At 42.9% G+C, this 15701-nt stretch overlaps 1 protein-coding gene across 2 annotated transcripts in view; it reads right to left on the bottom strand.

Annotated features, from left to right (window-relative positions):
• Nucleotides 1-12505, bottom strand: part of SYNJ2 (synaptojanin 2) — a 75111-nt gene extending 62606 nt beyond the window's left edge. Inside the window, exons 1-2 of one of the 2 annotated variants that reach the window (XM_077348736.1) lie at nt 11810-12505; nt 4858-4944 (exon numbers count right to left, since the gene is read on the bottom strand). In XM_077348736.1, the coding sequence (XP_077204851.1) occupies nt 4858-4944; nt 11810-11930 (208 nt within the window). In that variant the 5' untranslated portion in view covers nt 11931-12505. The remainder of the gene's footprint in view (nt 1-4857; nt 4945-11809) is intronic. The other variant, XM_077348745.1, reaches the window with a different exon arrangement.
• Between the last annotated feature and the right edge of the window lie 3196 nt (nt 12506-15701).

The raw sequence follows: 15701 nt of genomic DNA on the forward strand, positions 1-15701 counted from the left end.
AAAATATGTAATCTTCTTTAAGAATTTTCAATCTGAATCTAGAGTTACTCAGATTCAAAGACACTAACCAACAAGTGCTATATTATAGAACATCTACCAAACTAACTCAGAATAAAAGCAAGGTATGACAAAGATATTCTATATTCTATGTAAAGGTATCCCCTGTACAAGCACTGGGTCATGTCTGACCCTTGGGGTGACCCCCTCTAGCGTTTTCATGGCAGACTCAATATGGGGTGGTTTGTCAGTGCCTTCCCCAGTCATTACCGTTCACCCGCCAGCAAGCTTAATCACAAAGATCAAGTGACACTAGCAACTCAGACAATTTCCAATGTAGAGGCAAATCTCACAGATTTGCTGAGTGGGCTCAGAGAAGGGACATGGGTCTAGTTTTGTTTTGTTTTTTCCTTTCACCTTGCTAACTTGTTCTGTGAGGCTGCTTCATGAAGCATGATATAGGCACCTCATGAAAAACAGGCTCACTAGTCTTCTCCCTACTTCAATACAACCTGTTGTGCTATTTTCAACATTCCTGTCATTAAAGACAGTAAAAATGGCTCTTACAGTCCAGGTGTACAATGTGCTTTACTGGATATGGAGGTCCTGAAGACTCCTTCAATGTTCCCTTTCTGAAACTGTCTAGTTATATACAATCAACTATTTTCCACCACTGAACAGCAAACTAGTGGTAGAAGCTCTTATTGAGAGAGAAAGTGGGGTGGAATTGCCTACCATTCACTGTTGGACACTGCTGTAGGTAAATCCAGACAAAGATCAGTGCCACAAGCGAGGGATAGGGATAGGGGAACAGCTAGACCTGTAATATCTTCCCTGAACTCAGTTAAGGAAATGAGAACCCAAAGCAGAAGATCCTGCTCGGATACCTGAACAAAAATAGAATACCAGGCCCCGGTATTTACACCAGACTTCGCCAATCAAGAAGTTTTGTATCCCTATTTCCTGAACTGAGCTCTGAGGCCCTGTAAATATGATAAATAAGGCCATTTCAATCCACTTTAGTGACCATTTGCCATTTCACACGGTAAAATCCAGTTGCAAAGTGCATTGAAAGTAGATTGAAAATATTTAGTGTATATGTAAGTGCTCATGATCACAGTCTATATGGTTCTTGATTCAAGTTCTGGAGTTGCCGAGTAATTGTTATAGCTTATGTAATACACCAAAACATTTAAAACAAGCAAATTATTTCAAAATGTGTGCATCCATGTATTTATCCTAGGTCTGCGTACTAGGCTGAGAAGACTATCCCAGAGATGCACAGACTTCTCGATTAAGCCTTTCCCACATTCACTAGCCCTACTATTATCCTTTATTCTTTTTTATGGGTAAAGTTATCACTACAGCATTTCTCACTCTCTCAGGGTCCTTGTTACAAATGCCTTCTTCTTTCTGTAGCCAAATCCTAAACTAGTTAAAGAGCAGGTGGCATCCTCAGATATTATACCATTATTTGAATCAAGTCTTCTCTGACTTTGGTCAGTGACCACCATCAATGTTCCATATACTGTAGGAACATTCACATCCATGGACATAGATGTATTCCATAACACACTGTTACAGAAATTGTCCTAAACTGAACATTTAAAACAAATACCACAAACACTCAATTCACCTTTTGCCTGCAAAGTGATTTCTATACATTTACACTAATCAGGCTATTTAGATGCATCTTACTTGTTACGCATTCTTGTTGCTATGCTCTCTGTTATACACCAATATAAATACAGATTAGAATTCAACTTGAAAATCTGTAGTGACTAATGTGTAGCACATTGGAGGCAATGCTCAGAAGAACACACACTGCCCTTAGTTCTGCTTCAGCCCCTCCTAACAAAAGAAAATACAGGGACCTAGTGAGTCATTCTGACTGAGTTGTCCGACTAAGGGAATGCTTTGGCCTTTGAGAAACATTAACCTGGTTGATCAACTTCACAAAACCTAACTGCCTTCTAGTGCAAATACAGAAAATTGGAAAAATCTTGTATCATTGTATTGTAATAGGGATCAGGAAGGTTTACTTCAGGGCCAGTTTGGTGTAGTGGTTAGGAGTGTGGACTTCTAATCTGGCATGCCGGGTTCAATTCTGCGCTCCCCCACATGCAGCCAGCTGTGGGTGACCTTGGGCTCGCCACAGCACTGATAAAGCTGTTCTGACCGAGCCGTAATATCAGGGCTCTCTCAGCCTCACCCACCCCACAGTGTGTCTGTTGTGGGGAGAGGAAAGGGAAGGCGATTTAAGCCGCTTTGAGCCTCCTTCAGGTAGAGAAAAAGTGGCATGTAAGAACTAACCCTTCTTCTTCTTTATTTTTATTATTTAAAATATTATGATCCTGTTCAAAATGGCTTACAAACATATTAAAACAGCACAAAGATAAACCTTTCCAGAAGATTTCAGTGGGTTGACAGACTGGTTCAGGAGATATCTATGTCTGAAGTCTGAAAAAGCACTTTGAATTGTGTGCAGAAACAGAAGGGCAACCCACACAGTTCTTTTAATATTTCTACTTTTTCAATACTGTCTGACTCCAAATAATTAAAATATTTATTACCTAAACATTTGCAAGCCAGTTTAGTTTAAATACAATCACTAATAGGAGAAACATTCCTACTAAAAGTTGTAGGTTCAGTCCATCCGTTACTGAAGAGTTCAATTACCTACCTATTTACAAGCCACCACAAACAGCTGGTCTCCAGTGGTGAGAGGCTAGTATGATAAACAAATGACACTAACTTTTTCCAGCTCTGAATTATATAATGTTTCCTGCTTGATTAACTCCTGTTGGCTAACTTGTGCTCCATTTTTTACTGTTTTATAGGCTAGCAAGGACAAATATTTGGATTTAAGCATGTCTAGACTATATACTATGACTAATACATATTCCGTAAGGTTCTCTGCCGAGTGGTGGGTTTAGAGTATTATGGCCAATCCTATGTTCATTCTTTATCATCAGTCATCCAAAACAAACAAACAAACTTGGTTTGCTCTTATGGCTTTCTGCTCTCCCAGAGAACCTATTTATTTCAAAGACTTTTTCAATCAGTGAAATAAATGGCGCTTGGAGCAAAAAGAAGCAAGTAGTAAGCTAAATTCTCTCAAAGTTATATACAGAGAATCAGCCAGAGGTTATGTACTGGACGAAATATACAACAATTAAAAAGGGCCAACCTCCTTTTCAATCAAGAAATTAACCAATGAAAATCAAAACACTCTGAAAACACTAGGCAGCCATGATGATATGTACTAGCCATAGGCTGATGTATACACTCAGAACTCTTAACCATAATCAAGAAGGTGCTTTTTAAAATGAAAAAGGGACTGTGGACAGGATGGATCATCTCTTTTGCTGTAAGTTTCATAGTGCTGTAATACCACTTTTCTACGTTGTAACTACACTTTGTATTATGTCAAATACACTGTGTTTATTTATATTTCTGCAATTTTAATCTTAGTACCTTTCTTATTATATGCCTCATATTGATTGTTTTCTTACTGTAGGTAATCTGTTTTGAGTCTCTGTGAGAAATGCAGATTATAAATAAATACCTATATTTGCTTGTTTTCCACTAGAGACCCCAACATTCCTCTTGTTGTATAGAAGAAACAAAATCTTCTGCTCGGTTGCCCGTAATAAAGTCCACCAAACATTGCATCAACCCCATGTCCTCTAAATAGGTGACTTTCAGTGTGTCCAAATCAGAGTTTCCAAGTCTTCAAAAGAGACATTTCATGTCTCCAAAGGACCAAAAGGCAAAGCAGCTTCTGAACCATTTAACTCAGTGGTGGCACTGGCTTCCTCACCCAGCCTTCCTCTATTGCCTGTAGTAAGGAGTAGAGGTTTAAGGGGAAGAACAGAGGAAAGGAACTGCAGTGACAGTACCCAGCTCCAGTAACCTTGAAGGTGCCATATCCTAGCAAAGATTTAGCAACCCTAGTGCATACAGATTGCTGCAATATGAAATCTAAGGAAGGAGCTGTGGCTTGCGGTACTGGAAATTCTATGTTCAAGAAACTCAAAACAGAAGGTGATCAAAACTAATTAGAGAACACTGGTAATTGAAGTTAACAATGAAAAACCATTTCAAAATGAATTAAAACGGGGGAAATACTATTAGTTAGTGCTGCTGAGCATGAAAACAGGGGTTCGTTCACTAGCGCTGTCATATTTTTACAGGCTTTTAACAGCTGCAAGACAGGCAATAATAAAACAGGTGCAGCTTCTCCCACCTTCAGGGCAGAAAAAGCATCACCTGTTGTGTTTCCATTGGTATGCAGCTGTCAAAGGTACAGAGCCTTTATCCATATAAAAGTGACAGCCCTACCGCTGTCTTTTTAATAGCTACTTGTCAGGGCAAAGTTCAGTTGAATATCATTTTTCCTGTTGCTCCAGTGATACAATTTGAGAGGTTTCACTGATTGGAAATATCTCCCTGACAAATACAAAAAATAAAATAAAAACCAGTAACAGAGAAGTAGACTCCTAGGTGTGGGGAATGAGACCCAACAGTGAGCTCTCTTAGCACATTCACGAGAAGCAAATCCCACTGAAGGGTGTTTGTGGTTGGGAATACAGTTTGTACAATTAACACTGGATTTCTAAAAGAAATATAATTTGTTTTCAAGTTCAGAAGGTATTATTAAACAATGGAAAGTTTAATAAAGAAACCTTTAAAACTTCTATTGCTGAACAATTTCTTGTACTACAATGAAACCTCAAAATTTCCAACTTTTACAATCAATATACAAATGATGAGTCAGAAAATATTCTCAGTTATGCAAGATGGATGCATAGATCATTTATATATCCAACAATGATATTCTTTCAACCACATACTTACCAGATTTTAACTGAAGCTGCCCTAAGCATCCATACCCGTCCATGAGCTTTTCATATTGCCCTTTAATTTCTTCTTTCTCTTCAGCAGCTGGGGAAATCATATAATAAAATGCATAAATAACAAGACTTGGGGAAAATACTATCCAAGTATACGAAACGGGCTTTAAAAAATGCTACAGCACTCCCAATTTTCACTATACCCAGAACCAAGGAAGACATCTGGTATCCTTGGGTACGGTGGTAAAATCCAGGGCTATCACAGTGTATAAAATTGGGTTTGAAGATTGTTAGCTATGTCTGAGACAATGACATCTGGAAGGGAAAAAAGGAAAGGGTCATTACACAAGGATTATTGCAGTAACATGATCTCGGACTATAACTGTTTTCTCATTATGTAGATATAAGATTTCTAGTGGGTCTTGAACTGGTATCAAATATTACTAACAGCGTATGATGTTGGCTGGTGTAATGCTGTCTTGTTTAAGAAATGTTTGGAGTTCAGGTGTGAACTTTTTCTGAAATTCTGAAAGTCACTATTTTAACAACAAAATAAGTGGTAACTTAAATATGTGGCAAGATGCATATGAAGACAAAGAATAAATGGTAAGAACATAAAAAGAGCCCTGCTGGATAAAGAAGAGTTGGTTTTTTGTACCCTGCTTCTTATTACCGGAAGGAGTCTCAAAGTGGCTTGCAAGCACCTATCCTTCCTTTCCCCACAACAGATACCCTGTGTGGTAGATAAGGCTGAGAGAGCTCTGAGAGAATTGCCGATGGCCCAAGGTCACTCAGTTGGCTGCATGTGGAAGAGCAGAGAATCAAATCCAGGAAATTAAAGGTTAATACAATCTGGGCCCTATCTGGTAGAATGAGCTCCCGGAGGAGCTGTGGGCCCTTGGAGAGCTTACTGCTTTCCATAGGGCCTGCAAAACAGAGCTCTTCCGCCAGGTTTATGGTTGGGGCTAGTGCTAGAGCAGGAGATATGGGTCTCCCTTGGCATTAATGCCTGAATATCTAGTACCGAACATCTTACTTCCCTCATGCTGCCCTCTGAAGGGCCTTCCTGTTTAGGAGGGCCATGGGATTTTTGCCATCAATTACAATTTTGTGTATTGTGATGGGGTTTTAACGGGGGGTTTATTGAATTTTATTGCATGGATTCTCTTTTCTGTTACCCGTCACGAGCCAACTTTCAAGAGCTGTGGGTTATAAATCCAATGAATGAATGAATGAATTAATTAATTAATTAGGGCTGATGTTTCTACACTGCAAGGTCCTGGTCATAAGCTCAAGAGAGACGCCTGGCTGCAGCTCAAGAATTGTAGACTCTGCCAAGAAACCAGTTTGAACTGGTCTAGCCTCTGAGAACCTCAAGAAGGTTTTGTTCCAGGTGGGAACCGCCCATTTCTTCTCTTCAATAGGAGAGAAGCTGAGCCTTTTGTGCTCAGTCACATTGCTTCTGTGCTCTGTCGCAGATTCTCTTTTTTGCAAGCAGCATGTAAAGACTATCTTGTAACTTGCTGAGTTTCTGTATCCCTGATCTGAGAAAAGGTCAGATCAGTGAGCATTATATATGTTTATGTAAATACGAGCAAGTAAACCTTATTTTACTTATAAAGCCTAATTGTGTTCTAATGTCTCATTGAATGCTGTTCCTTCAGGAGTTAAGATAAAGGCTAAAAAACTGCACTCACTCATGGCATGCTAAAGGTGGAATCTTATGCAGTAGGATAGGGGGATTCCCTCTTTCCTTTCTCTTGTTCCATTTTGTTCCTCCACCACTGTAAGTGGCAAGGAGGTCAACAAACTAGTATCAGAGATTCCGACAAGTGGTACAAGAGATCTGTTCACCATCCCAACACAAATGTAATCACCCCTGTCCATTCTGCAAATCTGTTGAAGGACCTCATGGCACTATAAAATTATCCCTCTCTATCAGTGGTCCCCAACCTTTTTATCACTGGGGACTAATCAATGCTTTGACAATTTTACTGAGGCCCGGGGGGAGTAGTCTTTTGCCGAGAGACGTCGCTGCCTAAGCCCCTGCTCCGCTTGCTTTCCTGCCGGCACCCCTGACTTCCTGCTGCCAACTGTGGGGCATTGCCAGCAGCAGCTGTGCAGTGCCACACCGATCAGAGAGCGTTAGGGCAGTGGTTGAGAGTAGAGGAGTAAACTACCCCCCCCCACACACACCAGGCCTCAGTAAAAGGCATTGAGTGGTCCCCGGTGATAAAAAGGTTGGGGACCACTGCTATAGAATGTCACAACATTAGTGAAACTTATAAGTTTGCATAGGATTGGAGTATTAATCTTCTCTTACAAGAACACACAGTCTGTTCTAGTGCACTACTCTAGCAGAAGGGTGTGTGTGTGTGTGTGAGAGAGAGAGATTAAGTCTTCTGGTCAAATCAAAATGCATATAGGAGAAACCAAAAGAATAATGATGCCCTTGGAAGTGCAATGGTGCATCAAAGCTATAAACTTACACACATTAGTGCAAACAGGCATTACCCAAAATGCTTCAAGGCAGAACTAATGGCAGGAAGTTTACAATTGAGAATTCCCATTGTGACAAAAGGATTCATTGACTCATAGAATTCTGAGAATAAGGTCACTCCCCAATTAGAGCTCCATGTCTATACAGGTGTCTATGTTGTACACACACTGAAACTACTTGATTGGGGCTTCTACAATTTCATTAGGCAAAAGGAATAAAGATGGCAAGATATCCCAGTAAAAAAAATGCAAACAGTAAAACAAATGACTTGACACTTGAAATGTCAATGTCTGAGGAATGCAAGTTATTTGTGAACTTTGCTATGTAAATCATGCCTTGTAGGAGAAAAGAAGATGGAATCACAGAGCACATTCCTTTGCTTGAACCAGTGTACAAAAAGCAGCATGTCAGTTTCTACAGTGGACATATCTTTTAGGTATATGTTTATATCTTTTTATCCTAATACACTTACTTAAAGCCTTAGAAAAGAGCAACAAGGGAGCTCAGTGAATATTTGAAAGATCATGTGGAAATGAAAAATAACACGTAGTTTTTTAAAAAATCTATAGCTGTCATATATCATTACAGTTAATGTTGAGAATTTTGGTGTGCATAGTTACACTGAATCTAATGCATGATGCTCCTGAGAACTATGGTCTTCTGAATATGAGACTCACTTCCTGAAGGAGCACAATAAAATCAGATTCCAGTGGCACCTTTAAGACCAACAAAGATTTATTTAAGGTGTGAGCTTTCGAGGGCGAGCACTCTTCCTCAGACTATGAACTTCCATGACAATGGCAATATAAAGCAAAACATAACTCTGTTAAATTACTAAACTGTGTCACACATCCAGATACAGCCATAGGATTATTCTTTGCCAAAACAGCCAATCCCCTTGAATTCAGCTGTAGTTAACAAAAACATAGGAGAAATAAAACTGTCTGTCAGTGATCAATGGCTCCCACCATACCACTTGCTGCTGGCCCCATCTGTCTCCATCCAAGTGTGAAACATTCCTGCCAGTGAATTGCTGCGCTGGCAGCTATCTCATCCCAAGACCAGGCAGTTAAACTCAAATTTCCATTACATATCACTACCGTTACCTTACAGTCACATTGTCCCAAATAAATTGTGAGAAATGTGGAGGAGCAACTTATTGCCTGAATCCTTCCTAAATCCCTGTCTCTCTCCACCCTGTGAGTATGTGCCTTTTTATGGGGTCAGATTAAAGTTCATTGAGTCACCTTCTCTTCTACTGGTGTCTGTGCAGACTGTCACAATTGGGATCTAACGGCACAGCCCTTTGTGCCTGGAGTGGGGACCAACCCAGGGTGGGGAAGAAGGATGACACAGACATACTGTGCTGGGAAGAATCAGGCCACAGCTTTATTGATTACAGGTTCTTCAGGACTTGGTGCAGCACAGGCAGAGGCCAACAGGGCGGCTGACAGCCCAACAGCTGTCAGAACTTCTCCAACCTGTCTGTTGGGGTACCTGAGTGCAAAGGGCTGGTGTTAAGGCTGGAAGTGGCAGCAACCACTATTCCTAACCACCAGCATCTTCCTAGGGGCATGACTAGCCTGAGGATGGCTGTTCCAAGGGTGGATAAAAAACAATGATTTTTAAAAGTTATTTTTAAATAGAATGCTTTTTGACTTTAAAAAAATCAGTCTAAAGATAGTTTTCTATTTAAGGCATATTATAGTCCAAAGGTTATTCATCCTGGAATATGGACTGTTTTTTTAATTATGTAGCATGAAACTGTATATTCATGCAATACACCTTTGTAGTGTAGTGGTTAAGAGCGGTGGATTCAAACCTGGAGAAGTGGGTTTGATTTCCCAACTCTTCCATAGGCAGCCAGCTTGAGACTGGAAGACTTTGGGCCAGTCACAGTTCTCTTAGGGCTGTTCTTGCTGAGCAGTGCTGTTAGAGCTCTGTCAGCCCCACCTACCTCACATAGTGTTTGCTTTGGGGAAAGGAAGGGAAAGGTATTCATAAGCTGCTTCAGGTAGTGAAAAGTGGGGTACTTCAACTCTACTACTTCTTCAATGTTTAAAACTTTTGGTAAGTTCACAATGTCAGGCTCTCCCAGAGGTTTCTCCAGGATTATTTTGGGCAATTTTTCTACTTAGAATATCACAGATACTTGGTTTTACAGTTCTCAAAATTGTGCATTTGTGTCTGCAGAGATGACACGCCTCATCTTCACAGCAAAAATGTTATAAAGTAAACATGCAGAGTTAAGAGACCTCAGTTCATTTTGGTCCTCTGCAAATCTTTGCACACAGTATCAACCCCTTATCTCTTAAGTGCTAAGTTTCAAGAATTTCAATGAATTGTTTGGCGTAGAGCAGGTCTGGATAAGGAGGAGATGTTGAGCTAAATGGGAGGAGGGAGGGGTAAGCAGTGAAATTTTTTTAGAAGATTGGAGAAATCTTGAGATCTTCAGGGATGTTTAAACAAATACAAGAATATATATGCTACATAATGTTAGTTAAATAAAACAATTTAAATAGTTATTGTTAATGATTATTTTTTTCTTCAAATAAAGTACAACACAAAAGTTGTTCAAATATGAATAACTTATTAAACTGGAGATAGTTCACCTTGCAATGATTTCATAATTATCTATTTCAAGTGGTAAATAATCAATTTATAGTCTATAGCTAGTCTTAATTTTGACAGACACCTTTCATCCTTGAGTGTCCTTCTTAGAGACACAGAAGTGGAGTATGGTACCGTGGTTAGAGTGTCAGACTAGGCCCAGGATCATTTTGCCAGAGAAGCTTACTGGGTGACCTTGGGCCAGTAACCAACCTTACAGAGTTGTTGGGAGAATAAGATGTAGAAGGGGAGAATGTTGTAAGCCTCTTTGGGTTCCCACAAAGTGATGCATAAATGAATTAAATAAGTAAACAAAACATGTTTGGTCCTGCTTCCTCCCTTTGCCTTCATGCTTCTAGTTTCCAGAGTTCAAGGCTACCATGGGCTGCCTTTTCAACCTGGAGAAGTTCAGCCTGGTTTGTCTTTCTGAGTGATCGCCCCCCACCCCACAATAGTTCAGGAGCTCAATTGTAAGAAAACTTTGCTGGGATTACATTCCACTGAATAAAATTTGGTTTACTTTAGACTAAATGCAGTAAGAGATCCCTTAATTCAATGAACACAGAAATTCAAAGAAGGAACTGTATATCTACTATGTTTAAAGGTCACAACAGATGTGATTTGGGAAACCCATAATTAGGATCCCTTACAGTTTTTTAAAGCTAAAATGCAAGCTACCTGACATTTGGAGGGGGGAGGAATGAGTTTCATCTTTTCCTTCCATGTTTTATCATTACAGAAAGAAAAGTACAGACATCAAACCTGCCTTTGTCCTCTTGCATAGCAACAATTTAAAACAATGAAGAAGAATGTGAGAACAGACCCCTCCTGATAGATCCTCAAAAGCAACTGGCAGGAGCATCTTTTTAAAAAGGAGATTCTAACCCGTTAATCTAATTTGACTACCTGGCCTTGAACTCACAACAAGTTGTGCAAGTACTCAACAAACTCTGGAGGTTTATCTTATTCATATGCAGAAAAAAAAAACAAAGAGTCAATACTGTGTCTGCCTTCATTAGCCCCAATCTCCTATCATATATTCTGGACATAACATAAAACAATTATACGCATGTAGAGACCAAAAGAAACAGGCCTATAATGCACAACCTTTTATTTTCATTTGTGATGATGGGTGAGGATTATCCCTTACCAGGCTTACATGTGTTCCAATTTAGACCTGTATGTCAGTTACATGTTATGTTAAATGTATAGGAGGAGAAGCAGGTGGATGAACCTGTAAAACCACCTTTAGCTCAGACTTATCATGTAATATTCTGAGGAATACTGCCTTTGAATGCAGAAGCTTTATGCTGGTCAGGTTAAAAGTGAGACAACTGAGCAAGCCATATAAGCATAAAGCCTTCCTAAGGTCACCTAACCAAATCAAAGTTCACGGGAGAATGTAGCTGAATGTAGCCTGATTTTCTCCACTACAGACCTGCCAACGTCTGATCTGCCAGGTTGAATAGAGCCCACCAACCCCGTATCATTACCCAATCTGTGCTATCAAGTCTGCCAAAACAGAGGAGAAAGATGAAACTGTGAGAATCCTGACAGCAACTGATCCACCACACAAAGTTACTTTTACTACAGTTGAGTTCTTCACGGGAAATAAGGAGGCGGGGCCTACAGTCACTTTTAATTAAAAAAAACTGGTGCCACGTGGTGCAATTAAAAGAGCGCAGTTCCCGCCACTTTTTATTACTTCCGTCGAACCAATAGGCCAGTACGCCGCCCCTATCATCATCATCATCAAGAGTAATAATCGAAGTGCCTCTGAGGCATCCTTACTCACGGATAGGTGCGGGCGGAATCTCCCTCCCCTCCCTGAAGAAGAGGCACTTACTGAGCGTGGCTACGGTGCCGGCTTCCAACAAGAGGCAATCTTGGCGGCCGCGTGCTTCCAGCAGGGCGCTCGGCGTGGGCTCCTGCTTCCACAGCAGCCTCAGCCCTTTGCTCAGAGCCATGGAGGCTGCTCTCCATGAGGAAAAGACGTCTTTCAGCAGCGCCTCCCGCCCTCCAAGCTCTAAGGCACTCAAAGAGGCTGGGCCGTGAGGGGAACACGCTCCGCCCCAGCTGCCAGAAGTTGGGTTCAAAGGAAGAAGGGGGCAGCAAGTCTCCTCCCCATCCCACCCCCCCAAAAAAAAGTTGGAGAAGGGCCGGGTTACGGCGCCGAAAAGCAAACCTCGTCTGATTTAGCTCCCCACCCCACTGCAGATGTTTGTCTCCCGTGTGGAAAGGAAGAAGAGGACGGTACTCAGCCGGCTCCTTAGCATTTTATGAGGTCAGTCCGCTGCTGGTTGTTCCGAATCCTAGTGCCAAAATTCAAAGCAGAACGGGAAATAATATTGGTCCGGAGGACGAAAGTCTTTGGAAATGTCTCCCGGTGCAACTTCTTTATCGATTTCCGGACTTTCTGTTTCCTTGTTGGAAAATCCCTCCCCGTCTCCCGCAGACGGCTCCGGCCCCCTCCGCATCCCCCTCCTTCCTGCGTAAACTTTCTGGCCGAGTTCAAGTTCCTCCAAGTCTCCACCTCCTGCGCGAGGGACAGGTGAGAACGATGGCAGGCTCCACCCCGCTTGGCTCCCTCAAGGCGTTGCAAGACCTTCCCCCAGAGAAAAGCTATCTGCCGCCCAACGCAGGCGTGCAGCTAGAGAGCGCCTAAATCGTGAGGTTCACGACAGGGAGACGGAAGATTCAAAGGCCGGGGGGGGGGGGGGGAGAGAGGGCAGCTGGACAGGCTATCAGCAAGAATGGCCATCTCCTCCCCGCCCCCCGCATTCCTTCTCACTTCCTGTCTCAGTTTTCGGTTGTCTAACCAGCTGTTTTGCCTTTCTAATCTAGTGTTGACTTTTGTGATGCGTATGACGGTTCTGTGTGGATGCAGTGCCACATGCAAAAGCCTCATATATGCTCAGAAGGTTCTAGAAAGTCTTAGGTATGTGATTTTGAATTGAAAGGGCCATGTTATTTACCTCTCTGCTCTGAAAATCTAAAACTGCACATTGCCACATATTAAACGTCTGTTAAAGGGTCAGGATATATTTTTTTTCCAGGCCTTCTGGCAACCCTGTCTGAAATGACAACCCTTAAGTAGAACTGAATCTCCCATGATAGCCTTTCATTTCTTCATCAAACTGGTTAAAGGTACCCATTTAGCAAAGCTGTCATAATTATATTGCAGTGATTTAATAAATGCTTTTCTGTATATGTCTCATAGAATCACACACAAACATACATATCTGTCCCTCAGGAACACTGGCATCAGTGATACCATTTCCTTCTGCCTTTGTCACACCCCAACGATTGATTGGCTGTTTTGGCAAAGAATTATCATTGGCTGTATTTGGATGTGTGACACAGTTTACTAATGTAACAGTATTAATTTTTACTATATATTCCCATGGTCATGTAAGGAGTTCTTAGTCTGAGGAAGAGTGCTCGCACTCGAAAGCTCACGCTCTGAATAAATCTTTGTTGGGCTTAAAGGTGCTACTGGACTCTGATTCTATTGTGCTATTTCAGACCAACACAGCTACCCATTTGAACCCAACAATTCTACAACTGTTTGTAAAGGTGTGGTCTTTGTGCTCTGTATTTCCCTAAATGGAGAAGAATTTCAAGGACAGTGCTGTAGTTTTTACAGTACAATTTTAAATAAGCCTGTCTAAATCAGTTAAATCAGTGGACTTAGGGGTACAATTCTGTTCAGGATTGTGCTGCTACATATTACTTTTGAATGATCAATGAAGATTTTAATGCTTTTGTAGCATCTGTTTATGTATACATTCAGCCTGGAGAAACTACCTTCAAACTCCATATTGCTTTCTCTAACGCACATACAGAACCTGCAGAACACTACTCAGCCCTACCCTTAAGTGTGACCTAGCCTTGAATGTCATGTGGTTAGAGAAATCTTTAAACCACCCGCGGCGCCATGGGCGCCGTGGACTAAATAAAGCAGTAAGGGCTTGTGGGGAGGAGTTAGGGCGGGCTCTCTCCGGGATAAAAACTCGGAGGAGCAGCACTCCAGGGCCAAGTGTCAAATTGGGAGGCGCGCAAAGCGCGCCTCCATATTCGACACTTGGCCCGTCTCCCGAACGCCGCACCTCCAACTGTGCAGTCCTCCCGAGCGGCCGGATGGCCACCAGGGAGGAGGCTCGCCCCACACCACTGGAGTCAGGGAAAACTGCTTCCCCGCCCAGCGACTGCCCTTTGCCGCCGCTGATTGGCGCCTGCCCCTGCGCCCCGGAGGGCCTCCCGAGCGCCCCCATCCCAGCGCGGCTGCATGCTGCTGTCCCCAGCAATAGCCTGCCTCGCCGCCAGCCCGCACGGCCAGGAGCGGCCCGTGCCGCCACTCGCCTCCCGGACACGCTACTTGCCTCCTCCACGCTGCCCTTTGCTGCCGCTTATCGCCGCCTGCCTCCGCGCCCCGGAGGGCCTCCCGAGCGCGGCCGTCCCAGCGCCGCCGCTTGCCACCGTCCCCAGCAATAGCCTGCCTCGCAACCGGCTCGCACGGCCGGGAGCGGCCCGGGAGCAGGCCGCACCGCCACTTGCTGCTGCCACCAACGCTCCTTTCATCGATCCAGCCGCACCCACGACGCCTCGCATGTTGCCACACGCTGCCGCCACGCCCTCACGGAGCCGCAGACCTGCCCCCGCAACAGGCCGCCGCGACCAGCCACCCCACCCGGACACACCCACAACCTCTCCGGCTCGCTGCGCGGCTGCTGACACCAGAGCCGCTTGCCCCACGGACCCAGGTAGGCCGCGACCGCCCGGGCCACTACACCAGGCCTCGGGTCCGGCCCCAGGACGCCTTCCTAGCGCCTGCTGTATTCGCACTACAGCGGGCTTAGTTTCTCGTATCTTACATAAATTACTATGAATTTGAGAATATGTGTTGAGCTAAATAGATGATTACAGAAAAAGTCTTGCTTGACAAAATTTGCATTTTAGTTAAGCTTTAAAACAACGTACCCACTGACCAAGCAAGTTTCAAAGCAAGCTGCAATGGATTAATAAAAGAGTGAACAGAGAAGTACGTGGTCCAGGAGGGCTGGAGAATCCAGATTTTGTTACATTTATATACCACGCTTCCTTGTGGATCAGGGCGGTTTCAAGACATTTCCCAAGATGCAGGTTCCACCCTTTCTGCTTCTGTCATTCCGACTTTCTTGAAACTGTTCTTACTGGAGGAGGGCTTGGTCTGTTTGAATGGTGTTTTAAATGTTGCTTACAGTGAGTTGTAAACAATACTATTATCTTTGCCTGTTCACAGACACACACTAACAAGCAAGATATGTCATATCTGCCTCTGAACTATAGAAGTCCAACCTAGACATGACAGGCAGAACAGGGGAAGAGTGATAGTGTAATGTGCATCTTTTCAGGGCATAGTAGAGGGCGTGTGATAGAGCAAGCTTGCTGAAGCCATGCAGGATTTTGTGTTGTTGGTCCCTGGGTAGAAGACTTCTTGGGAACTCATATATGCTGACTTGGATTCCATAATAAAAAGAAAACAGAACACAAATCATAATACTTTTGACAGGTAGAAGGCACCACATTCACTCCCTCATACCTCTTATGAGAATATATATATTTCCCTGTAAAGGTGCTGAGAGATATACCTGAGGCCTTGAAGAGATGCTGCTAATTGGAATAAGTACTGGCTAGTAAGGCCAGTAATCGGACCCAAAATTTGGCAGCTTCACATGTGGCCTGCAGTGTGTGTTTAT

This window comes from Paroedura picta, chromosome 1 (assembly GCF_049243985.1).
Source record: "Paroedura picta isolate Pp20150507F chromosome 1, Ppicta_v3.0, whole genome shotgun sequence".
NCBI lineage: Eukaryota > Metazoa > Chordata > Lepidosauria > Squamata > Gekkonidae > Paroedura > Paroedura picta.